A 27,761-nucleotide genomic window follows, 5' to 3' on the forward strand; every position below is an offset into this window, starting at 1 on the left:
TCTATGTTCTTACTGCTCTAAACAGGCTTTGAAGCTGCCCCAGACAGAGATAAGTCAACTGCAGATGTTGCTGAACTGCAGCTCTTCAACATTAGCCATGCTTCCTGGGGAATTCTGGGAGTTGTAGTTCAGCAATACTTTGCAGGGCATCAGTAACTTACCCCTTAGCTATGAGAAATATTTACCACCTAAAGCAAGTGGAGATGAGTTTGGATGGTAGGTAGGTGAATTATAACAAGCTCAACTACTGTGTTGCTTTCACGGTACTGTAAGTTTATCACACTTATGCAAATCCATTATCTATTGGTTTCCTTTGAAACAGATGGAAACCTGGACAAATGATGAACATTCATACCGTTCAAAATGTTGTTCCTTCATGACTCCATACTACATCATTCAGCAGAGTAGGGATGTCAAACTCGTGTCGTCACGGCAGCGTCATATGGCGTATCATGACTTCCCCCCCCCCTTTGCTAAACTGGGTGTGGGCCTGGTCAGCATGTGACGCATCTGGCCTGCAAGCGTGAGTTTGACAAGTCTGTTGTCGAGCATAAAACAGCTAGGTTAAGTAACAGAAAGGTTCCCACTAGTGTTTGGATTAATGTACGGGACTGCAATATCTAGGCTGCAGAAATGTTTAGCATCATTGGATGCAGCAATAGAACATGCTGATATCTAGGAGTAATTTCCAGTAGCCCTATTAAAAGGAACATCTAATCCTATCTCTACAATTACAGTTTCACAATTTCAGATGTTGCCAAACTAGTAGTGTCATGCAGCCCCAAAAACGTTGCTTCTTTGGAGAAAGTATGTTCTCAGGGCTATCTTCAGTGGAATAAAATAAAATATATATATAAAAACATTTGGACATGTAGGAATCCCCGGTAAGTATTTAATCTATTTGATATACTGTATCATCAATCATTTAATTGATGGAACCTTTCTGAACTTAATATGCTGAATCATTTAGGTTTCTAAAGATCTTTTTTGAAATCCTACTCTTATCCTTTTTTTATAAATAACTCAAGGTGGCAAACATACTTAATATTTCCTCACAACAATCCTGTGTGGTGGGTTTAGCTGAGAAAAAGTGACTCATGCTGGCTTTGAAGCCTAAGGCAGGACTAGAACTCACTTCCAGCCGAGTGCCTTAATCACTAGACCAAATTGGTTCTTTTCTGTTATCAAACAAAGCACTATACTCCTCCAATCCTAGAATAAATAAAAAATAAACAATATACTTTGTGTTTTCTGCATTGGTACATTATGCAACTTAAAAGGGGGGAAGGAAACCACTTTTCCCTTTAATATTAGTGATATTAACATAATATTCAAGCAATGTGTGTGTGGTAAATAAAATCAAACAGCTTCAAAAGGGTTTCAGAAGTATACTATAGCTTTCTCCTATTAGAGAGTAAAAAGATGAGACAGAAACATGAACTTTGTAGTAATTCATTATTTGATGGTTAGAGGCTTTTTTTCTTTATTGAAAGTTGGCAGCGATACAAGAACTATGTAAATTTTCAGGGTCTCCATGAGGTTCCAAAGAAAACTTTTTTTCTATTTACTTTGGAAAACTCTAGAATTGATCAGGAGAAGTTGAGAATAAATTCCGAGGAATCCAAATTTCCTGATGGTTGTTCTTTTTTGCTTTTGTTTCTTTGTTGGCAAGCTATTTTGGGCTTCAGTCAAATGTAAAAACCAATAAAACATACATAGCAAAGGATGTGTGTTGGGGATACAGAACAGGGAGGCAGTTAGGCAAAGACAAAGCAGCAGTCCAGATGCAATGGATTAAGTTCCACAAAGTCATGCCTCTTCCTTAGCTCATTCTGTCCTCTGCAATGGAATGGAAGTTGTATACAGACTTGGTTGTAGGGCCCAAAAATTCCTCTGGATTCCTCAACAGAATTATCCACCCCAAATTTTCAATTGCAATTTGTACTCAGCCTGGTTGTGTAACATTCATCTGAGGCTCTGGTACTATCTCTCTCCTTGGACCAGGGGGGAAAAAAAAACCATTCCCACCATCAAATCCTACTTCTTTTTCAAGAAAATAAATATTTTGTGTACAAAATGTAAAACTAAAAGTTTCTGCTACTTAAGTTTGCATTCCAGCCAGGCTGGGTGCAGACAGGGGTGGGTGGGGCAGAGGGTGAGTATATGTTGAAGCTTGCAGCATACTTTTAGTATTGAGGAGAGGGAGCATCTGCCATTAAGATGGGGCTATTGTTGTTTGTGTCCCTTAGGTGAGAAACTCCACGGCAGCTACTGGTGGCACGGAGGACTTTGAGCAGCAATGGCTGAGCCATGTTCTAGTAGTCAGTGAGTGGGTATCGTAGGAAGATAAAGACAAGGATGATGCAGAAGGTGGCAAGTGCCGAGCTGGTAATGTTAAAAAGGCGGGCAGTCTTGGCATCTTCCACAGCACCATTCAAATCGTTGAGGAGTTTTTTATCTCGCACCTGGAAAGAACAAGAACAAAGAAACAAATTTAGGAATACAGGTTTTTAAAAAAAGGAAGCTAAGAAATAAGGGCGAGTTTAAAACTCCAAAACAAGACCAATTGTCCAGGACCATTTCTATTTTTGCCATTTTAAGCAAAGTTCTGACTTGAACCCAACAAACAGAAAGACCTTGAAATTTGCTGCTAGCACCTCACATCCAGCAATAGTATTTCCTCTGGCTGGAGACCCCAGCTACTCCTTTCAGTCTCGAGCAGTAAGGGCAGGACTGCTGTATTTGTTTCCACGTAAAGGAAAAAGCCCTCTCAATGAGAAGGTGGAAGGTGATGAATTGGGAACAGTTTGATCAATGACAAAGGTGAATGGTACTAATTAGCTTTGCTTAGAAGAAGAAAAAATGGTAAGGGGGCTGCAATTCTCAACAATTCTGTGGGTTTCAAAATCTACTGTTTGGGATGTAGATCATGGGGTGAAAATGAGATGTGGGTGAATGTGCCATTAAGACCTTGACATGGGCTGAGGTGTCACGTGGGAGAGGAAACCCATTGTACGCACTGAAAAGATGTTTTATTTTCATGAGATCTGCCACTTCATGGTCTTGAAACCTGGAAATGCCTCCTCTTCAAGTTATTTTAAAGCCTGAAATCTGTATATATTTGTGTGCATGCATATTCTGTTCCTACTAGTTAGGCAACTGCAGTACTTTTCAAAGAGAAGGTGAAACATGCCACAGGTTTTCCTTGCGATAAGAAGTTTTGATGGGTAAAAAGTAAAGGTAACGGTTCCCCTCGCACATATGTGCTAGTCATTGCTGACTCTAGGGGGTAGTGCTCATCTCTGTTTCAAAGCCAAAGAGCCAGCACTTTCCGAAGACATCTCCGTGGTCATGTGGCCGGCATGACTAAATGTCGAAGGTGCACGGAACACTGTTACCTTTCCACCAAAGGTGGTCCCTATTTTTCTACTTGCATTTTCACATGCTTTCGAACTGCTAGGTTGGCAAAAGCTGGGACAAATAACGGGAGCTCACTCTGTTATGCGGTGCTAGGGATTCGAACTGCCGACCTTTCTGATCGACAAGCGCAGCATCTTAGCCACTGAGCCACCGCGTCCCTGATAGGACTAACAGACTATTAAGAGAATTGAGCTAACAGGATCTTCTGTAGAACATCTACAGTTTAACAGGAATAGAGAAAGGTAGAATTGTTTCTTAGAATGGATTTATATATTATCCTGCACATCACGATTATTCTTAAGACATGTTAAAGCAGCATATTTTGGAGTGATTCTTGTGAAACCAATATATTTTAGAATAAGAGCTTGAAAATGAATAGCGTGAGAATCCAAAGTTGTATCATTGAGAATTGTTCCAGGTGCCCATGCTCTATGGGCATGTAGATTTAAATTTCAAGTATGCCTACGAATTCTGTGCATTACACAATTCTGCTATAGTGCTTGGTCAAAGTTTTCGTCAGCTACAATTCACTTCATCAGACATAGAAGGCATTTGTCTCAATTGGCAGATATATATGTGTACGGGTGGAAGGAGGGAACGGTAATAAATGAGGTCAAGTGGCAATAAAATAGCAAAGGTACAGTTTGGGACAACACATTTAAATCAATGCAGAAGAAACATAGTGATCATTTATGACAGCAGGAATAAACCATTCATTCTAGCTATATTACATTAATTAAAATTTGTGATGGAGATGAAAGTAATTATTGTTGTACTTCATGGTCAGACTTATATAACTGGACCTTTAAAAATATTTTAATTCAGTAGCATCCTACTGGAATTTCAGTAACTAGTGATTTGGAGACCAGTTTTTGTCATAATGTCCTTATTTATCTTGAACTTTCACAAGGTTTTGTGGCTGCAACCTATTAATATGGCAATCTGATTTTTTTTTCTCAATACAAATTCTATGAACAACCAACCTGGCTCTTAACATGACTGGCCAGTTGCCATAAATCAATTCACAGGGTCAAGAGGGGAAGTATTATATTCTGGAAAGGCCAGAAAGAAGCGAATTGATCCCAAGGGGTCTCTCTTACTCCAAATACCCCCCATGACCTTTGTCCCACAATATAAATGACTGAGCCATTCCCTTTCCTATTCAGTGGATGCAAAAATGCTAGCAGCCTATTTCTGAGAATGGCAAAGTTTGCGTTGCAACCATCATCCACGCCACACAATTTTAGACAATATGATTAGCTATTTGCTCCGGTCCATTAAAGATACAGTAATAGATTCGAGCTGCAAAAAAAAAAAAAAAAAAAAAGGTTGCATCTAAGTACATTACTCTCTAGTGCCTGTCAGCAAATAAATAATCAATACAAAACGTGATCTGGGAAATTAGCCTCAGAGGAGAGGCAGCCTGAAGCTTGCAGCATAAAAGAGTGTTTGCACCTCCCTCACTTTGCTGAGGCAAAAATCTCTGAGAGATTGCAACAGTATTTTATCTATTCCCAAAGAATGCAGAATGGAGGACATTAAAGCACGTCCTGAAGAAGAGCTCATCAATATTCATGTAATTGAAAATGGATAAGTTGCAGGGAGGCACTCTGGATCTCCCTGAGATGGTGATACATTCCTGAAGGTTGAATTAAATCATTTTGTCACCCTGTATCTTGAATCTCCTGCTCGGTGATTATTTCTTTGGCTTTATCTCACTCTAACAATAACAAATATTCTGGAGAGGGACATATGATCGCCATTGATTCATAAGACTCCTCCATCAGTGTGACCTAAGATTGTCAGATATTAGAAAGGAAAGCAGTCTGGCTGGAGCCAGATGGATCTTTAGCAATGTTAATAAAACAGCTTGCCAGATTTTAGCTCTGATTCTAAACAATTCGACCTCTAATCTCAGGTCTACATTAAGAGTCAAAAATCAGGGATTCTGATAGTGGAACAGGGTTTGGCATGGACCTCCAAAATTAGAATATAAGCCCAATTGCAGTCTGTATAAGAATCTGTTGTAAATAATTTAATGGGGGCTGTGATGAAGTACAGGTAATCTTCGATGTACGATCATAATGGAGCCCATAATTTATGTTGCTAAGTGAGGCATTGGTTGTGAGTTTTGTAACATTTTACGACCTTTCTTGCCAAAGTTGTTGAGAATCACTGCAGTCGTTAAATTAGGCAATAGCAATTAGACTTATATACCACTTCACAGTACTTTACAACCCCCTCTAAGTAGTTTTACAGGGTCAGCATATTGCCCCCAACTATCTGGGTCCTCATTTTACCAACCTTGGAAAGATGGAAGGCTGAGTCAACCTGGAGCCAGTGAGAATCGAACTGCAGGCAATTGACAATCAGCAGAAGTAGCCTGCAGTACTGCATTCTAATCACGGCACCACCATGGCTCAGTTAGTAAAATGGTTGTTAAGTGAATCTGGCTACCCCGTGGACTTTGCTTGTCAGAAGGTTGCAAATCACATGACCCTGAGACACTGCAATTGTCATAAATATGAACCAGTTGCCAAGCGCCTGAATTTTGGTCATGTGACCCTGGGGATGTTGCAACGGTTGTAAGAGTGAAAAACAGTCCTAAGTCACTTTTTCCAGTGCGGCTGTAACTTTGCATAGCCACTAAATGAACGGTTGTAAGTCAAGGACTACCTGTACCTTCTCTGTGTGTGATGAAGTTTTGAAATGGCTGAAAGGCTCTTTTGGGCCACAGAGGAAGCATGATTGGCCTGGATACAAGCTCTAGGTGCTTAATTCCTTTAACTTGCTCCATAAGCTGGTTATCTGTATGTCACAAATGTATCTTAAAACTTTGGAGAAAACCATTTTATTTGCATTTAGGACAAAATTGCCAACATCTGATGAAGTAAACTCTAGAATGTGGAAAAATACATCATAGTAACTTGGTTTAGCCTATAAAATGACATGCACTTACGTCTTCTACCTTTATGCTACGTACATATTAACCTTCTAGCATAACCTATTTTTTCTAGCTAAAAGCAAATGTTTAGCAAACAATGCTGAGAATGGAATTACTATTACTGCTATAGAACACTGAACTAAATAATTACTATTTATAAGATTAGCTTTTGTTCTATGTGGAAAACCCATACAAAATGACTTAGATCTGTAGGTTAGACTGAGATGTTGAAAAAATATACCCCAGAAAAAGGCATTGACAAGTTATTCATTTTTGTGCCCCTTCCCGCAGGCCAAAATTGTCCAGGAATATTTCCCTTAGTCACCAGGAATTTAGCTCAACTTTAAGAACATCCCATGAACATTTTTCAACAAAAAGATGAAGGTAGTTTACCTTAGATTAGTGTAATACAATATGTAAAGAAAGCCGTTGTGTTAGCTTAACCATTTTTTTATTGTAGTTAAAATATTGGCTTAACATTAATGTGTGAATTAAACCTGCTTATTGGCACTTTCGGCATGGCTGTAACTGAACACCAATGGTGAAGAGTATCCAATCTTTTTTGGCTAGTGGGCACATCTGGAAATTTGGGAGTACATTGTAAGTACGGTGGCTGCAGGGAGTGAGGGTGGGGGCTTGCCCATTCATGCTAGCAAAGCCTGTGTGTGTGTGTGTGTGTGTGTGTGTGTGTGTGTGTGTCTGTCTGTCTGTCTGTCTCTGTCTCTCTCTGGTCTGCAGGAACATTGGTGACCAGGGTCATTGTTCGGGGATCCTAGAATTAGTACTGTAAATCATTATTCTAAGACATTCTTTCAGATTGAAACATATATACTAAAAGATTATAGATAGTTGAATTTTATGGCTGGAGGCCTTTTGTTATGGACAAGGAACTTAGTGTCTTCCACTGGATGAATAGCCCTTGCACTGAACAAGGCTAAACACAAGATGTCAGTGGTGGAGCATGCATAGAAAACTCTTTGTTCTGTAATGCAGCAGAACTGCATAGATCAAATGATTATTTTTTATGAACTCCAAAAATATTTCCACAAGTTCATACACATTACTTGTTTATCATTATCACTGCATTCACACACATTTACCTGAAAGCACAGCATCCAATATATTTTGTGAACTGAGAGTTCTGATTCCCCTCTAAGGCTTTATTGTTATTTATCCCTGCCATCCTGGAGGGAAATTTTCCTAGAATTAAATTAGGATTTGACTTTCCTCGCTGGCAGCACCAACCAACATTAGAGGTTCTTATTCCCTGTAAGAGTTCATGTCAGCCCTTTGAGGTAGGCCAGATCAGAAAGACTAGACCCCACAGGAAAGCTAGAAACAGAATCTGGGAAGGCAGGACAAGAAGTAATGGGTAGAAGATCATTAAAGTGAGATCCAGTCTAGAACTAAGAAGAAATTTCCTGACAGTGAGGACAACAATTAACCAGTGGAATGACTGGCCTCCAGAAGTTGTGGGTGCTCCATCATTGGAGGTTTTTAAGAAGACAATGGACAATCATCAAGGTAGTCTTTGTTCTGACCGAGGCTTCCTAAGAGCATGAAACAAACTCCTTGTCCCGGCAAAAAAAACCTTTTATTAATTTACAGTGAATTCTGCTCATTCACATCCACCAAAGTCTTTCAAGGGAGGATGTACAGGCACAGACCTTATCTGGCTTGGAGAAGTGACAGGCTGATATCTGCAGAACTTGGCAAGGAGTCTCGGAGAGTCATGAACCAATTAAGCAAACTAATTGTCTCCTGCAAATTCCACTCCCCTTTCGCTCCTCTTTTATTTCCTCTGGGAGGGGCCATTCATCATCTGGCCGTACTCCCAAGTCAACCCCTGCTCTTTAGTTGTTCCCGTCATCTAGCAACTCTGTGCATGCGCACAAGGGGAACAGGCTCCAGCAGTTTGTCTGCCTCACTGATGTCTGACTCTGAAGGCAGCTGATAGCTGGCATATGGCTCTGGTGTCCTCTCTGCCTCCGACACAGAGCCCTCATCAGACTCCAGGACTGGCCCATGTTCCTCCCCAACCTGATCACTGTATGAATCTGCTGCCAGCTCTGCTGGCGGGCCACAACAGTCTTTGTGTTACGAATTTAATGGAGCCTACCAATTACATTTGTAACCTGAGGATTTGTTGAAGTGAATCATATAAAATGACAGTGAAAACTCCTTCTTTCGCCCATTTAATAATCAAATACACAGGATATTAAGTACACCAGGTATCTCAGGGTGGGGAAAGCCGGGGGGGGGGCTACTGATAGAACAGGACACCTACTTAAGACCACCCGAGGTCTTCCCCCATCCCACCTCCTACTCCCCACAATTGCTTCTCCCCTCCCAATCTTGCCATACTGGGTCACATACCTAGTGAAGATCTAGCGAGTTGCCTCCTCTCCAGTCTCTCTGCCGCGCAAGATCACGGCTCCCAGAAGCTTCCAGACTCAGTGGACAAAACATTTTCATGCCAATGGGAAGCTTTGGGGCAGTGAAATCACACTGTCTCAAAGTGTCCTATCGGCTTACAAACTCTTCAGCAAGCCTTTGCAAAAAGCTTTTGCTGGCAAGAATGCGCTGGCCCCTCCTGGGCTCCATTTGTGCTGCCAAAGGCTTCTTGCAAAGACAACCAGAGCCTGCAAATTTCGGCAAGGAAATGGCAAAGGGAGGGAAGGCCTCAAGTACTGAAATCTTCCCTCCGTTTGCAAAGCCTTTTGCCACAGATTTCATCCAGGCCTCAATTTGCCACAAACAGTGACCTAAAGTAGTGTGAGATCACGCAAGACCAGTAGCATGAGATCTCACACTACTGAATCTTGTGTGATCTTGTGGTACTTTACACCTCTGTTATCTGCGAATGCACCGAAGGCCTGAAGCCACGAAGCAGGCAAAGAGACTTCAGAGAGGAGACAGCTCGCTAGATCTTCACAAGGTAAGTGAGTGTCCACAAGCCCAGTGCCTGTGGAGACCTGGCTGGGGAGAGGGGAATAGGCAGGGTGAATGTTGCAGTGCCTCTGCGGTCGTTCATACAGGTGAAAGACAGCTGTGATGCTGCAACATTCACAATCTCAGGACTGTGTCATGTCATAAATACTTGGGGGAGCTATGTTGCAACTTCAAACAGTCGTTAAGTGAACTCTCGTAACTGAAAGATTACCTGTATAGGGCAGGTAATTGAGCAGGGGGGCTGGACTAGAAGACCTCTAAGGTCCTTTCCAACACAGTTTTTCTGTATCTGAATCTTCTCTTATACTCCCTCTCATATCCCAGTCAGGAACCTGGATCTCTTTTTTCAGACAATCTCCTTTCTGTATATGCAATAGATTTCGACTATTCACTTATAAGCTATTTCTATGGCACTTTTTCTTCTGATTTGTTTTTTTTTTAATAGTTTAATCCTATTTCTTATATCTAAGCCTTCCCCCTCCCCTCCCCACGGTCAAAATCATATCGTTTTAAAATTGGCTATTTTAATTTTGGGGCTGTGGATTTTATTTTCTGGACATCATTGCTTTATAAGGTTATTATATTTTTAAAGTGTCTGATTTCTATAGAAGGCATATGCGTGTTTTTTGTGTGATTATTGTTATGGATTTATATTGGGAGCTGTCATGGCTTGGCCAGTTTTAGAGAGAGCAGGCTAGAAATCTGTTAAATAAATAATAAAATAAATCACTGGTGAACTTGGTGCTGTTTGGCGAACATTCACCTCTAACTCTTGCTGCACGTCCAAGGATGCAGTTTGTGTTTCCAGCTCACCAATTCCTAAAGCCTGAAAGTTTATTTCAGGCCATAGAGCAACATCCTGTGCATCCTAAATATGTGGAATCTTCCACTTCGTTATTCTGTGAAGGTAGTCCTTGCTTAAAAATATAGCCTGCTTGCTCATAGAAGAAAAAACAGCTCACAAATGAAAATGCAACATTCTGAATAAAAATAATTCTTGCATGGGAAAAAACATATCTGAGGAGGGGTGATTTTTCTTGCAGGAAATAAAGCAAATTGACTTTTGTTTTGCCTTATCCGATGTCCTTTCGCTGCATTTGGCCACTCACAATCTAGAACTGTTACAGTAAATGGGAATCAAACTATCAAGGGGCATGGAATTGGAAAGTACATTGATGAAGGGGTTCAAGGCTCATTGGGGAGAGGGAGAGAGAGAATTAAGAGAAAGGCAGAGAAAGGGATACGAGCATCCTCGGTTTGCTTTCATAGTGAGAGCTGCGATTTTCTGATGAGCTGGCTGCCTTAAAATTGGGGAAACAACAGATACTTCTAAGCCTTGGAAAAACCAGCAACTCCCACTGAGAGGATTAGTAGACTTTGAAAATGTGGCTAATCTGCTTATTTCTCTTTGTAGATTAAAATATCATAACTGATGGTAAGAAAAAGCAAAACCTGAATTTGGAATACATCAATAACTGTAATTTGCAATGAGATTTTGAAAGAGGGATAATTAATTGGCAGTGACTCAGATTGTACAGGAAAATAATTTTAACATGCCAGCAGACCTAATGATAAAGCCTGGGTCACCATATTTAAACCTATGCAAAATATTAGAAAAGTGGTTCTTCTACATAATATACCAACCAAAGCCCCCCTCCCCCCAAATTATCCCACTTTTCCTGTAAGAGTTCCAGGTAATTTACACCAACGTCTTGTTTTATATTTATCCCTATAACTAGAACCCGGCCGGGGTGGTGGTTGGTGGGTTGGTATTGAGCTGGGGGAAAAACTGAGCAGATATCACCTACTAAGCTGTTGTCAAACAAGGATTTGAAGTTGGATATCTCTGGTCAATATCCAGCACATTCATAAACAATTTCCACTGTGCTTTTCTCAACTCCTGTCCCCTTGTTGCCCATCCCATTGAATAACAAGAAATGGAAGTAGGCTTTCTCCTATATTGGGGAAAAGTGGAAGTAAGGTTGGAGGAAGCATAGTAGCTGGGCACAGGTGGAAGAGAAAGACAGTCCAAAGCAAGGAGAGAGAAAAGGTATTTCAGAGTGACTGGAAAGAACTAAAAGATTTGGGATGGATTGCAGCAATTGTTACTGGCTTCCAAATGGTGGATGTGATCCCATGAGAAAACTCCATTCTTTTATAATGCATGCAATATATCCAATGCACCTTGATTAAGGATGTCCAGTTATGAATGCCATTTTAAAACCATTGTGGACATCCATGATAATGACAAGAGTCACTTGATCTTTTCTCTATGAAAGTGCTGGATGCAGAATAATGTATTAATGTTATAGGAAGAGCAATTTTGCTTACATTTTTAAAGCTAGACGAGTCCTTCAACATAGAATACTTTTTGGCTTTCAAGGTATTAAAGATCCTAGCTTCCACAGGATAGCATGAGACTGCTTGGGGTGAAACTGGATTTTGGTTGTGCGTCTTACTTGTTGCCAAAATCTGGCAAAACTGACGACTTTAATTTTAGTGGAGAATGCTGTGGTATGCATGGGTAAGATTTAGGTTGGTAATGTAGTCTTAATGTTTCTGAACCCTAAGACTGAATGCCTCATTTAACCAAGGACTTTAGATAATAATCTTCTCATTGAGAGATAATATCTGTATCTTCCTAAGAGGCATTTCTTCTTGCTCTTGGGAGCCCTAGTGTATTTTCTCCTAATGAGTTCTGGGCAATGGAGGTTGCTTCTCTGGAACTTGCAACATTTCAGTTGCATACACGTTCCCAGACTCCCTTATCAGCAATTCCAGCTAATGATAACAGATTCTGGGAATTGTAGTTCAGTATCATCAGAAGGCCTTTGATTTCCTACAACTGGTTTAGACTCCTTTTCCGCTGAGATCACAGTGAGTTCTTCAATCCATCTTTGCAAATGAGTTTGTCACTTCATTTTCCCCCTTGCATCAAAGGCAAGGCGAGCTTATGAACACCATGACACATTTGACAGAAGCTGCTTTGTGGAGTTGTTTTAAATAGTCTGTATTCTTCTGTCTTCCTATGTGCACAGGCATTGCAATCTTTACTGTCACTGCAAAAACCTGTGTTCTGCAAATATCCATTGATTGGGCAATAGAAGGAACAGAACTACAAACATTTACTTTAGCTTGGAATCAAATTCTTTGAAACTTCAGATTCAACCTTCTGCTGTGGTTGAATCTGTATAAATGTTCAACATGTGGATGGATACTTCCAATATAGAAAAGAACTGCATTCTTGTAATCTTTTGGTTTGTCCTTTGCGCTGATTAGAGTGAGATAGAAAGAAACAGATAGCAGATTGTTCCTTTCTTCTTCAGTACTTTCCCCCAAATGAGGAAAGACTTGAAGGCTTCCAGAAATCACCTTTCAGAAAGAAGTACCAACGATTGCAGGCTATTTTTAACATGAGTTCTATGAGAATTCACAAGCTGAAAGTCTTAACTCAGTGAATAATGTCGTCTACAGGAAAACCTTCCAATTTGATAATCCTAAGTCCAAGAAGGAATAGGAGTCAATGCATCAATAACATTTTTTATCCCGCAGCACCCTTGCAATACTAATAGCAAAGCACAACTGCTTGGGCTTGTAATGTATCCACATAGATGGATTTCGTGCACGAACATGTCAGATGCTGCTGAACCCAAGTTATATCAGATTTTTAAAAGAATTGGAGATGCTTTTAGCTCTATCTATACTATCGCTATGCTAGTTTTTGCTTTGCTTTGTTCCAATCAGATTTTTCTCACTAAATTGCTGCTTTAATTAATTCCTAACCACCACCTCATATTTTTAAAGCACATAGAGATTAGAATAATGCAAGCCACAAGGTTGAACAATGGAAGCTCTGAATTGTACATTATACCAACCACCAAGGCATAAGACAATGTAATTTAAAATCAGCACTTGTATCTCCACCACTTCTATAGATTCAATATATTATCAGATTCCCAAGAAGATAGATTAGATAGTGAATGTGAACTAAAATGGTATGAATGCTCACTGATTCAGGTTAACCTTTCCTAATGCAAAACTTGCAGGAATTCCGATAATTCTTAGCCAGCACATTTAGGATCCCTGAGAATATTGGGACATGTAGCCTAAGATATTTGGTAGGCCCCAGCTTGGAGAAGGCCAGTCAAGTAAAATCAATAGATAGTTGCCAATGGTAAACTATTGATGAATGTCAGGCACCAAGGATTAGGACCATACATTAAATTATAGCACAGGTTTATTCAAGCCTATACACAAAAATCTAATCACCTAACAGTCAGCACTAAACTGGCACTAGATTCAGAGTCAGTGGAATTCAAGAAGGGTCTTGAATCATTTGTGGCAACGTAAGGACTCTAAGCTTATGACATATTTAATTCTGCACCCAGCTGTGCCTGCTCTTATTCTACAGTGAGACTAAGAATGTCTACATACATTTTAATATAATTTTATACTTCATACAATTTTCCTGAAGTGATTTCAAATCATCCGATACTTACTGTATGTGGAACTACTACCAAACTTTAGAAGACCCCCACTATATTTATTCTTTTCATGGTGCAATAAGACAGATAAGAAGTAATGCATAGCTGAGACATAGACCAAAAACTTCTGTATACCAAAAGCTTCTCAACAGTTCCTAGAGGGATTTTAAAGGCCCACAACAATCACTGAAGCTCAGATTTCATGAAAATGTGTTATCTATTATATAGATAATAGGCTGGAGAATTCTTGGAGTTGAAGTCCACAAGACTTAAAGTTCCCACACCTCTGCATTAGAGGAATAATTTGGCCATGACAGTTGGAAGGAAAAGAAAATAATGGAATTGAGATATAGAATACTTTTTTTTGTGAAAAGTGGAAAATGAATATATGTGGACTTCTGGGTAAAAGGCATTTCTGCTCCGAAGCCATATCAAAGACGTACAAGTCTTTAGAAGAAGCAACATCATTTTTTTGCTTTTCTTAGAAATTTAAAAATAAAAGCTACTGCAGCCATAGCAAAAAAACATTGATTACTCAGAGCTATGGGGGGGGGGGGAACTAATTTTGGGATGAAAATACAGGCAATTTTGAAAAGCTTTGCAAGTCTTTCATTAGACAAAACCAGGTGTACTAATATAAATGTGCAGGAGTTTAACCATTTTTTAAAAATGAAGCAGCGGGCTTATCTTACAATTATCTCTGAAATTACTATACAGCAGCATGCTAGAAAAATTACATTGTATAAGTGATAAAATTCCACTTGCTCTTCCTGAAAATGTCATAATTTCTCTCACAGCTGCAGCACTATATGTTGATTTATAAGATAGAAATACATTTTAAATCAATGGATTCACTGAAATGAAGAAACCCAGAAAAACATTTACATCAGCATAGCAGTGTTTCTGAAACAATATGGTAGGTTGAAAATCCTTCCTCCCATTGTCTCAATGAAGAGTCATGGTAGGTTACAAGAGTCATCAGGAAACATCTATCTGCAGACAGAAATATTTATCTATGCTAAATACACAAATATTAAAATTGCTAATAAAAATTACAAAATACAAAGGTAATTGTAATAGTAATAACAAAGTAATAATAAAAACAAGAATCAAGATAACATAAGCAAATTAATTTAAAAGAAATTCAAAACCAAATAAAGTAAAAACAAACTAGTCAACAAAATGCTCTTTCATCTTCAGAAGCTTCCAGAACATCAGAAGGAATTGAGCAGGCTTGACTTCTAAGGGGATATTAATCCATAAGACCAGCAGAAACAGCATCTCCTGACTTTCTTTCCTTTTATTTGTTGAAGACATCATCTTACAGTACTAAAGAGCCCCCATCTTGTCGGCAGCCCACTGCTAAGATTTGAGGTGACCAAGCTGTTCCAATAGGAACATAATGTTTTCCTTGGGAAAACAGAAGACGAGCTTCCAAGTGGAGGAATTGGCTTGAGTGACACAGTTGGGGTACTTGGTCTGCTGAACTATAACTGCCCCTGGGTTGGCACTTTTTCAGCATTACAGTTTTGGCTATGAAGGAGACCATAATCCTGCTTCTTTAGCCACATTTTTCTTTTTTTTAAATGATCTCTGACCCAGACTGATGCCTTCAGTCCTAAAAGGTAACTAAGAAACCAATGCCACGTAGATTAGGACTACTTTTATTGTAGCAGCTATAGATGCATCTCTTTGGTGTTACATGGTGGTTGATGGATTAATCAGTCTACAAAAAATCACATACCTATGAGCATCTTTCAAGTCTAACACTTCTTTCTCATACTAAAGACCCTTTCTTAAACTCTGGCTCCAAGAACACTTATGCATAAATGTTGGCTGGACAAATCCAGGTTCCTGCTGCCTTTCAGTTAAGGGAGACAAACTCTTGCCTGCTATGAAGTGGTCAATAGATTGACAGCCTTTTGATAAAAAAAAATGATTAGAAAAGAATAGATTGGCTTAAACCTTACAATAACCATCTGACATGGAGAAGGCATGGCAACTGATGTTTCTCATGTCTGGGGATGGAGAAGTGTTAGCCAGGAAAACATGCCAATCATTGACCAAACAATGTTGCATGGAAGAACTATATGGACATCAGCACAGCATGTTAAAGGCAAGCACGATTCATACTAACATGACTTCTTCCCACCTCTTAGATGGGAGGAAAACACTCCAGAAATGAGTGTGGATGAATCTACAGATCTGCTGTTCATAGATCTAACGATTTCTTTCATGGCTCTCATTTGGAAAGGATTTTGGTTAGAAGCCTGAGGCACTATGTGCTCTTTTTAATCTCTCTGATTGGTCTGACTGGTGTGAAGGGTTCCTTCTCCCTGTCTCTAATGATGGCATTAGAGACAGACTCTTTATCAGTTTCTCTTAACTCCAGATCTCAGGAGGTTACTGAAATTGTAGTACTTTGCAATTATGAACATTATCCCTGCCCCGCCTGTCTATATTTACTTTGCTAGCTGCAAGGCAAGCTTGATGTTTCTTAATTTTTATAAATCTTTGTTCTTCAAAGAAATATGATAAAATTATGAGAATTTGTCGACTGGGTTTCTTCATTAAGAGCTTGCCGCCAGCTGGCCAACCACCTGTGAGCTCAAGAGCTGCAAAGTCTTTTATTTCTCAGAGTAAAAACTGGAAAGTCAACATTCACTAAAACTGTAATTATACATACCCACTTATTAAGAAATAATCTCATTGGACTAAGTAAACAGCAAGGTTGGCTTAATCTGCATGTTCGTGTTTGCACTAGGTGTCCTATGCTACAATTCCAAGAAACCTAAAAATCTGGGTTTATATGTCTTGATTCCTATCTGTAAAAGAATGCAGTAGCTGGTTCATATATGCATATTTATTACTAAGTGACTGCATGAAGAAATGACATGACAAAAAACCTCAAAAGAAAAAAAAGAGAAAATTGTCTCTTAGACATATTGCCTTTAAATGGAGACAGTTCACGCATTCAGATGTAAATAATTTATACGATAAAGCTTGAATTCATCTTTATGTTTAATACAAAACACAAACACAATTACAGGAGTCAGTAAGAAACAGCAGGGAAGATGAATTTTTAAGATATAATCCAGAAGAAAATTATTATTTGAAGCTGCTAGCGGCCCTGAAAGGGAATCCTTCATTGGCATAATTTGGAATTGGAATCTTATATACAAACATTTCCTATGTTCGTAGGAATGGGTTCTTCAATAGGGGCTGGATATTAAGAATTTGCACATGGAATTCTAGAAGTTGGAGTTCAGCACATTCAGAATATATACTGTTAAGGAGGATGGCTTATACATTTATAAAAATGTAAGCTTTTGTATGATCTTAAATTTGATAAAATGACCAAAAGGTCAAAGAAAAGAACCAATTAAGTATTGAACTATACAATCTAAACTGTATCTCTTCCTTTTTTAGACACTGGAAGAAAAATTATCTTTACGGTAGCCATGAACAGATTCTAAACACACATACAACCTTAGATTTGAAATATAGGATTAGCAGCAATCTCAGAAGAAGAATGGTACCACTTTGAGCACAGCATAAACTGGATCCACAGTACATACTAAGGTTACTTATTTTTATACTAGGATTCTGTGTCAGTCTGAAAGCGGCCCCCACAACCTCAAGTTTCAGTTGATGGCAGCACTAGTGGACAATTGAGCTAATTTATCTCAGGCTCAATTGCAGTACAGCTGAAGTTGCTGACATGCTGCAATTCCTTTTCATTTTAGGATATAAACTTTACCTTACCCTTCCTTTTGGCTACGATGAATCACTTGGGTCTCTCATTGGTTGGATTCACTCTTAATGTTTAGTGAATACAAGTAAAAATAAGGCCATTGAAATGTCCTGGGCCAAACTAAAATCAGTGAAATGAACAACTTATCTATAATTGTCAAACTACAATTACTTGGTTAACAAATCATTCGGTTACTACCTGACACTCTAACTAGATAATTGCTACTGACATCTAAATTAGACTTAATAATTAAAATTATATTGAATTTTAAAAATTGGTTTATTTTATTTATTTATTATATTTATTTGCTATCTATCTAGCCTTGTGGAGATTCTGGACAGCTTACAACATTACATTGTTGGTATTTGCCAAAAAAGAAGCACATCCTTTTAAGTCAACTTCTTACTGCCTAAAAAGACATTTGCAAGGTTTTGAAAGACATGACAAAAATATCCTGTTAATGAAAGTTAACTCTCTCTCTCTCTGTTAGAAAGTGCCGTCAGCTATTGTAGGGTTTGCAAGTGCTAGCAAACTTTGAGTACCTGACTGTTTGTATGATTATGTATTATTATATATGTATGTTATTTGGATTATCCCTTAACTGAAAGACATTGATGACTGACCGTCTTATCCATGTATGACTTGGACTGTTTGATGGACTCTGATACCTCTATTTCCACGAAAGTAAAAGCCTATTTAAACTGCAGTGTCTCTGTATGCTGGTTTGTGTGTTCTCCTATACAACTCCCACAACGCTTCTCTGAATGCACTCGCTCTCCCAATGGGGAGCTTACCTAACAGAATCCATTACAGTTTGAATTTTGAACATTACAGTTCAAAATATAGCTTTCAATTGATAAAATCCTTTCACCTCTTCGAAGGAACTTAAATGAAAATGCACCATTGGCCTCTGCCCTTCCATCAGGATGCATTGCCTAAAATATTTCTCTATACCATTTAACCAATATCTTTAAATGAAGGTGATGCTCAGATATAGCACCAATTTTTGCAATTTTGTCTGTATAACCTCAAGTATTTTGAAAAAAGGATATTTTTTTCCAAAATGGATACTATCACCTCCTATAAAATACTTGTCATGTGATTCTATTTCCTATGCTCCTTTCTCTGTCCTGAAGTTTTTATGCCTTCAACCTTTGTCACGCAGTTTCTTTCTGTATTTTTGAAGATATGTTTGCATTTTCCGCTTTCTCCCCAACTTTTCCTCTCCTATAAAATCAAAGCCTAAAGATAGAAGAGCCCTAAAGGCTTTCTGCAGAAATTACTGATAAAAAAAATCTTCCAACTCTATGCCATGTAGAATGTTGTAATAATGGATCTTAACAATCCATCACAGTGACAGCTATAAAGATGCAAAAGTTGTCTAGTCTAGCACATGTCCTTGCTAACATTTCTTATATTGTGTTTAAATGCAAATAGCTATATTTCTCTGGTTTGGTGGACCTGACTTAATGACCCATTTATCTTTGTCAACTTAAGTCAATGTTTTTCAGAGCTGTTATGATGGCAAAAGTTTTGGTCACTATTTTTCCCAGGAGGATTTCTAACATCATTTTCCCAATAGGTTTTACATCTGAATGATATTTAACTAAATCAAAATGGCAAGATGCCTTCTTCAACCTTTCTAACTTTACCAAAATTGGAGTCAAAAATTACTTTGTTCCTCTGCCTCAAAATGTAGCGTACCTTTGGACTTGTTTTTTTTCTTAAAAATAAGTTTTGTTCTAAATTTTCTTTATGTTCATAATTGTTTTGGTTAGGATGAAAAAAAATCACTGCATTTTCTTTCTTTCTTTTTCCTTTTCAAAGTTCCATTTGAAGGTTTGCATCTCTTCTTGAGTTTTGGATAATTTCCTTGGGGCTTCTTATACATACAGTATATCCAAATTTCCCATCTATAGTCAGTCCATTTTCAATTCCTTTCTGATTATGCATGTTTAAAGTTTTCTGTCGGCTTCGCTCTTAAATGGTTTAAGCAGTGTTAATGCCATACTTTCATGGCATTAACTCCCCAAGCCTCCTGCTTCCAACAAGTATTTATGTCTACACTTGGTACTAAGCTTAGATATCCAGGCAGTTGCCTAGGACATCAAATTTTTAGGAGATGTCAAAATTGAAAAGACTTCCAAAATACATAATACAAGTATAAAATCGCATAATCTTTCCTCATTCCTTTAGGACTTTTTCTTTCTATGCTTTTCAAACATGTCCATTGCTAAAGTTGGATGTGACATATGACAACATTTGAGTGCTGATGTAATTAAAATTATTTACTGTTATTCATACTATAAAAGTTGAAAATTTTTGAGAAAGATAAAAATCTCTCCCAAAATTCTAAGTATAATGCTCAAACACTCAATGAAAAAAAATAGAAGATACAAGTTGGCATCTCTTTGAAATTCCCTTTAAAAAAAAGGAAAATAAACTAAACCACAGGGGTGCTAAGATATGACTTTGGCTATTGTGTCAAAATGTGACGTCTGTCCCTGTTTGTGCATGTTTTGAACACAAGATGATGTGTCCCAAAATAGATGAGAAATGATAGTATTCAAACCAGGATTTAATTTGTAGGAGAATTCTTCAGACCTAGAACTTCATTGCTATCCCTGAGGCGTTTCAGAATGCCTCAGTTTCTACAAAATTCCTTTTCTCTACTATAAAAGAACTAAACTTTATTAAGAGCCACTTAGAGGCTTAGAAAAAAGCTTGCAGAACATATAGGATGACTCTCAGATACTTCCTCCCCTCCATCATAACACATTAACATTCAATCTCCTCAAACATAAACATTTGTTTTTCTATTTGCTACATGTTTAGCAAACTCCTCCTCACAACGGCATTTATTTATTTATTTATTTTAAAAACCCTGATTTTCTATTTTACACTGTCAAATATTCCATGTCTCCCAGTTGTTACATTTCTTGGAGAACACCATTCGGGGCAGAATCAGTTTCAGTTTGATGAGATCCTTCATTAAGTGTTCTCTGATGGGTCTTGGTGGGACCTGTAATGGTGGATATGTGACTGGCAACATGGTGACATTGACTTCTACTTGCCTGTGCTCTACTTTGTAGGAAATCAACAGTGCCAATTGAGAGCCACACAGTATTGATCAAGATACTGCTGCTATTTTTTTAATGGCAATTGAGGGCAGGGTACAGCATCTTCTACTCTTCTTACAAAAGATATCCACATGAAATCCCATTTTTCCATCCTTCTTTTCAATGAGGGACAGAATTCCTCCCTTCCCGAAATAGCAACTTCTGGGTGAAAAATAAGTGGCAGCGTTTTTATCTATAAATTGGAAAGGGATTAGGGAAATGGAAGAATTAATCTCACCTTCGCCACATCATTTCACCTTTCTTCATGCAGCAGATGCTGCATTTGAGAAAACCTAACCAAATATAAAAGGGATATTGGTCCCCTTTTCAGTAGCAGTCATGCTGGCACTAAATTGTTAGTATTCATTTGCTTATCCATTGGAAGATAATGAAGAATTAAGAGATACCGTGAAGGACAGGATTATAGAACATATTCTATGTCTTGAAAAAAAATGACACTGAATACACAAAAAATGGATCAAAATTCTAGAATATTTTGATCATATTTTGAAACATGGATAAACACATTTAAGGCTTATGAAATCTATTTTGCCATTACCCAGAACTTTATCATCAAAAGCCTGATGCAATAGTAGTATAATCAGAACTCACCTATTTAGCATCTGCAAATTTGTTTCCATGTAATTAAATGAAATTCAAAAGCATGCACACCAAATATATTTCTTGTTGTCCTCCTCTTCGGCTTCTTATATTCGTCATATATTTTGTCATATATTTTGGGACAAGAGAGATTATTATTGTTTCTAAGTAACAGGAAGCCAAATAGTATTGAACAACTGCAAGATTTCTGCATCCCCAGAAATCTACCAATAACTATTAAATTATCTTCTACTACTTAGGTTGTTTTTTTAATCTAACCCTCCTTTTGGGGTACAATAATTGTTCAGGTGTCTATGCTGATAAGCTTTAGATTATAGCAAAATGAAATCTTGCTTTTCCATCATTTAGGTTATTCAAAAATTCTGTAGCTGAATAACCTAGCCAACTCATCATAAGGCCAACTTTTATAAACACACTGACCACAAATGCAATACCTCTGCCTAGTCTCACGGTCCCTTTGCTAACAGTATTGTAATGTGAATGAAACTATTTTCACTCAATGTTCTTACAAGCCCTTTGGGCAGAGACATTTGTCAGACTTTAAATCTTCACTTTTACCAGTTAAGACAATCGGATTTCTAACCCTGGCAAAGATATTAGGAACAGCCCCTAGTATAGTATGCAAAGGTCACAAAGAAGAACTATCAATTAGCTTCCCTCCTGTCTACCGCAATGTCCTGGAGATGAGCGGTTGATCACCTGGATATGCTCATATTGTTTTCCTAATAATGGTACAGAAGTTGTTTGATTTCTTTTGCAACTTTCCAGTCTGATCTACACTTTTCAGAGTGTTTCTAATAGTCACCCATCCATCTTAATGAACCAGATCCATGCCTATTTAAAATTTCAAGCTACCTAGATTTGCGATATAACTTGGGATAGTGCTTGAAAAAAAGAAATGAACCTAATGTACGTGGAGAAAGAGAAATTTATCCAACACCCTAAACACAGTTCCCTGTTTTGGTGTGCTCTTATATACTCTATAAAGATTCTGCTCCCATCCTGTTTTAAAATTTTAACTTTTGCATGGAAAGTATTATAAATGCAGAGTATTTTACGTTAGAATTTGCTTCAAAGGTTGTCCCTTGTTGCCCCCATTTCTCCTTCAACCAATAAGTTGGCTTAGAACCAGGAGAATAAAAAACAATTTATTAAGAGCAAGGACATGACATAAGAGGAACATTTGCCACCTGTGAGGCAAGATCTATAGAGCCTAAACCTCAGGTGGAAAAACCTATGCCTGTGTTAGGTGCCTAGGACTGTGTGTGTCCAGAGATTTAGAAGGAGGTAAAAATGAATCATATATAGACAGCCCTAGGTTAAGAACATTTGACTTCAGCACAACCCCTAGATATGACAGGCTGCCTATTACAAAAAAAAAAGGTGGACAGCATTCTCCTTCCTCAAGCTGATGAAGCACTGAAGCCGTGAAACGCTTGTAGGAACTGCTGAAAACAGGCCGTATATTAAAAACATGCAGCTTCAGCACTTTGTCAGCTCAAGGAAGGAGAATGCCATCTGCCATTTTTATTAATAGACAACCCATTTATAAGTATGAGTTCCAATTTAAATACAAATTTGAGTTAAAGATTTAGGGAAGAGAACTCATTCTTAACCCACGGACAGCCTGCAGGCACTTGTAATTGACCCAGGGTAATTATTGCATGACCTTAGATAATGCAGCAATACTTTGTTTGCTACATTTCCGTTTCCAATGCAGCCATTAATCTGAGATCTCTTTGCTCCGAGACTGAACCTGGCTCAATTAAGACCCTAATATGTTCTCCAAAACACTAAAACCAAGGCAAGTGCATGGGCACAAAACTAGTGAAGTTCAGCATGAAACACAGGAATGTAACCTGAAATAGTTTGATGAGAAATCACGTGGAGCCACAGTGGGTTATGTGACCAAGAGCGATCACTTAATAGCCAAGACAGTGCACGGCCTAGAAGATGGATTTGTACGGAAATCCAACTCTGTCCTCAATGCTCACAGATGCAAATTCGATACAACAGACTATTTGCAACTGTTCTCTATTGCTATAAGAAGAGCATTGCATTGATCCATTTATCCACAGAGGACTGCCACAGTCACACAAGGAACATGAGTTAGGGCATGTAATAATACAAAAAACAGGAGCTGCAATATTACACTGGGAGCAAGGGACCTTATGATCAAAACAACTTTCCTGCATTTTTCAAAGGCCATACATGTCTTAGACTGAATGCAAAGCCAGTTTTCAAAGGATGCCGGTTGTAATCCATGTATCATGGGGTTACCTGCAAAAGAATGCTAAGCCTGTACGCTACAGCTGTTGGCTCAGCATATTAAACACACCCAACTTCCTGAAATCTCTTTACTTTACAGTAAATCAGACTAATCACACTAATGCAACTGAGGAATGTAGGCCAATCATTGGGCTTCTCTCTCCTCACCCCACCCCAGCAAAATAAAAATAAAAATTGAGGAGCATAGGAACCCATTATTCTAAGTCAAGTTTGGGGTAACCAGCTTGTACTGCTAAAGAGACAGAGTTAACTTGGAAATGATCCCACTGCCCTCTTGCACAATTTACAGTTGCTGGACACAGGCAATTAATTGATCCGTTTCTGGGATGAAATACGTAAATATATGCTGGGTTACACCAAATTAGTATACATGCTGCCTGTGAAACATATTATATATTCCTCTCTGAGGCCATTTTCAACTCCTCATTCCAGTTTATTAAAAAGGAGTAAAAAAAAAAAGGGAGGGGAGTATGTGGAGGGGAGAGAGCTACCATCCTGTGATCACTGACAGATGATCACAATTTGCTTTTTGGCTGCACTCAGCAGTGAAATTCCTGGAGTCCAGCTGTCTCATATTCCCCCTGCAGTTATGAGAAATAATTACAGCAGGTTTGCTGTGTTTAGAGGGTTATATTACATTTAAAATATTATACAAGATAGAGAAGCTCTGTGGCCAGATCACCCCTTCTTAATGAAACCATCTCTAATTTTGTAATGGCCAAATAAGCAGGAGTTTTCAAACCTATGTAACAGTCTCCAGGTTATCTTTAAATGAACTCTTTAAATGAGTGCATGTTGTTGATTTCCCATTTTTAAACAAAATTGTTCCAGATCTACTTTTCTGATCCATAATACATGTCATATCCATACTTCTACCCTCTCCTATAGCTTCCATTATTCTAGCTAGGAGTTTTGCTAGAAGGTCTCAGTTTCTAACCTTGCCATTTATGAGTCCCAGGGGACTGTTGCCTGCTTCTTCTTTGCCTGGGTGATATGAGTAGTAGCAGCTGTGCTGTTCACCCCTTCCTATTCTTATTTTCCCAAGGAAGAAGGTAGTATATGGAGGGAGCAGCATGGTCTTATAAGAGGTTTAGAGGTCCTCCAAAAGGCAGTCTTAGAAGCTGACAAGTACAAATCTTTGTTCATGAAGTACAAATCTTTGCTCATTATTTGCAGCTGCTCTTTTTCTTCAAAGGATCCTTTGCATCCGTAGCCACTCATATTCTAGAAGCAAAAAGGTTTCTCCCTAAAGATTAGAATCCAATGATTGATTCTGTAGGACTATCAGATCTGTACTGAAGAACTCTGGATGACCACTAGACAATAGCAATGGGCTGGCATTTTCTGAATTTGTCTGCTGCCATCTAATAGACTTCCAAATGTTTTTAAACACAAGGTGGCAGCCCTAATCTTAAGCTCATTTTCCCATTAGAATACTAAATACAAAACATTTCATTGGATAACCAAAATCAAAATGATTAGAATGTATAGAACCTGCAATATTCCTGCCTTTTAAAATGAGAATTATTTTGTCTACATATCCAGTGAAAGTTTGGAAATACTGAAGAGGAATAGTGGCAGAGCATGAAATGTTTTACAACCAGAAGATCTATGTTCCATTCCTGAATTCTTGAGAGATGTTCTAGGCAGCTGCTACCAATTAAAATGGATCCATTGCTAGATAGGGCATTGTCTAATTATATGAATCAACTTCTCCAATGCTTTATAAACAAGGAGAGTTAATGAAAATCCCAAGCCCTAAGGCAAAATCTCTCTACTAATGTGGATTCTCTTGAAAGCTATCGTTTTGTTATGAAAATATTAATCTATTCTACATGTTTAGTATAAAGATAAATAAAATATGTAAACTGATGAAAGGACTGCTATTAGAATATAAAAAAAGGTTTCTGATGGTGGTAGCATGATAACAATGGCATGAAGAAACTGTATCCTACTAGGACATATATTCTTAAATTCTAACCACCCAACTTGTTCTAATGATTACAATCCAACCGTTATAAAATTAATTCATCTTCCTGGTTTGTCATGAAACTGAAAGAAGTAATTAAATTGCAATGAACAATTTAATTTCTTATTGAAACCATCTAGAAGGTATATTATTTCATTTATGAGAATGCTTCCAGGTTATCTCCTCCCCCACCAAAAAATATCAACAGCACTCCTTTTCACAGTATTTTTGTAACACAGACCTGAATTCACAAATAATTTCTATTAGAGAATGTCCATCTTAAGATACTTCCTCCTCCTTGAAATCAGTTCTCATTTCCAAACTTGAGTAAATTAGCAACAATTAGTTGGTCTTGTTAAATGAACACAGTCTTAACTCCAACTACAGGCCTGAACCCAACAAGTTTAATCATGCAGGACTGAGATTCATACTTACTTTCAGAGAATATGCCAAGGCAATGAAGCCCAAACAGCAGAAATTGAGGTATACAAAGTTGAAGATGGACCAGAGATAATAATCATTCACTTCAGTGGTGTCTGGGTAGATTTCAATTACAGCAGTGGGATTAGTCATCGTTTTCTTCTCTACGGAGTGTTTGCATTGCACCGGTGGTCTCAGGCTGTCCCCTTTGCAGGTCTTGTTCTCCATCAGGCACACAGCAGAAGAAGGAGACAGCACCGGGGACCCTTGCTGTATGGGGGGTGTCTTGGAGATGCAAGCGAAACACCCCTGCTGGGGTACATGAGGGGGTCTTCGAGTCCAGAAAGCCCCATCAAGGGGACATGGAGGGCCCAAGGGGGGTTCCTGTGGCCTCTCCGTGATGGCAACCCCCAGTTTACACAACTATATCCAAGGAAAGTCCGTTCCCCTGAGAAAGACAGCGATGGAGAAAGTGGGGAGGGTCAGGAAGGGAAAAGGATGTGAGCGTCAAAAACAAAATACCGGGATTCAGGAAATCAGAAACAGAAAAGAGGCAGTGGAAAAGGCAAGAGAAAGGAGGAAGAAAAAGAGGGATTCCCAGGCAAGGAGAAAAGAGAAAAGAGAGGAGCCTGTTTAAACACATGTACCACAAAGGGAGTATTCTCTAGCAGACAAGAGCAGTCATTAATGTATGCAGCAGTGTAACAGTTCCTGGATTCCCTGCAGCTGGGTGTCCCAGCTCCGCAGTAGGCTTGGCTTGCCCTCTCCTGCTTCCCACACAAAACAGCCTCGGAGTTCATTAATTCCCTGGGAAAGGCAAAGAGCTTGACACATCGTCACATGCCTTCTCCCAGCCAGCCCTCTCTTTCTCTCCCCATCTACTGGGTTTGGTTTCCTGTTCCATTTCCCCCCGTTAAAGTCCTTTGCAGTCGGATCGGGCAAAAACAACAGCAATGCTCTCCTCGGTCACTCGTGTAAACACAACTGAGGGTTTTGATTCATCATCCTCCCCATTCCAGAAACCGGACAAGGGAAGGCGACTTCCAAAAGAGGAGAAAGAGAGAGAGAGAGAGAGTGTGGACTCAGGGTGAAAAGGACTCTCTCCCTGCCACGAGACTCTAGTTCTCGTCCCCCCTCCCCATCCCCGCCCCGCATCTCTCCCTCCAACCCCTTCTCATCCACTCTTTGCCCATCTCTTTCGCGGGGCTTTCCCGTCCCGCGTCGGCACCAGGATCGAAGCAGCAGCCCTGGCCGGATGGGGCGACGAAAGCCAGACTGTTCCTGGAACCGACTGCACAAGCTGCGACAGAAAAGCCCGGCCTCCTAGGCTTTCTTTCCTCCACTCGCTCTCTGCCTATTTTACTGAGCGTTTTCATCTCGGGCTACATTTCTGCTTGACTTTTCCCTTCCTCCCCCTTCTTCACCTGTCAGCAGTTTTCCCCCCCTTTGGATGGCGTCGCGGCGCGGTCGGGGGTGGCGAGGAAGAAAGGAGGAAGAGGAGGAGGAAGGGGGGAAAAAGCCGGGGCGGGGGGTGGGGGAGATGTGTAAGAGTGAAAGAAGCGCGCCTTCTCTCGCCGGCTCCTCTCCCTATCCCATCGGCTTTGCAATTACGAAATGGAGCCTGCCCGTAGATCCACCGGCACCGGAGCCCGTCCCTCCGTCCATCCGTAGAGCAGGGCGAGAGCGGATACTTACGGGGAGGGAGGGAGGCGGGCAGTTGTGCTGCATCCCCAGCTCAACACTGCCGCGGTCTCTTCTTTAGCAATTGGAGTTCGCGGAGGCGCCGCGG

The 27,761-nt window shown here is 39.2% G+C and overlaps 1 protein-coding gene across 1 annotated transcript; it reads right to left on the bottom strand.

Annotated features, from left to right (window-relative positions):
• Window positions 1–1,436: 1,436 nt before the first annotated feature.
• Window positions 1,437–27,761, bottom strand: IFITM10 (interferon induced transmembrane protein 10). The gene is made up of 3 exons (XM_087716601.1): window positions 27,668–27,761; window positions 25,988–26,420; window positions 1,437–2,465 (listed from the first exon to the last, which is right to left on the bottom strand). The coding sequence occupies exons 2-3, from the start codon at window positions 26,198–26,200 to the stop codon at window positions 2,316–2,318; spliced, it is 363 nt and encodes a 120-aa protein (XP_087572727.1). The 5' UTR covers window positions 26,201–26,420; window positions 27,668–27,761; the 3' UTR covers window positions 1,437–2,315.

This window comes from Thamnophis sirtalis, unplaced genomic scaffold (genome assembly GCF_051295495.1).
Source record: "Thamnophis sirtalis isolate CommonGarterSnake01/CBP01778 unplaced genomic scaffold, rThaSir2_p1.2 scaffold_1, whole genome shotgun sequence".
Classification (NCBI taxonomy): Eukaryota; Metazoa; Chordata; class Lepidosauria; order Squamata; family Natricidae; genus Thamnophis; species Thamnophis sirtalis.

Bases quoted from the DNA above. Each gene is read 5' to 3' on its own strand.
- IFITM10 (XM_087716601.1), bottom strand. From the start codon at position 26,200: ATGGAGAACAAGACCTGCAAAGGGGACAGCCTGAGACCACCGGTGCAA. The intron at 2,466-25,987 runs GTAAGTATGAAT...TGTTCTTTCCAG, and splicing joins CCTTGGCATATTCTCTGAAA to GTGCGAGATAAAAAACTCCT.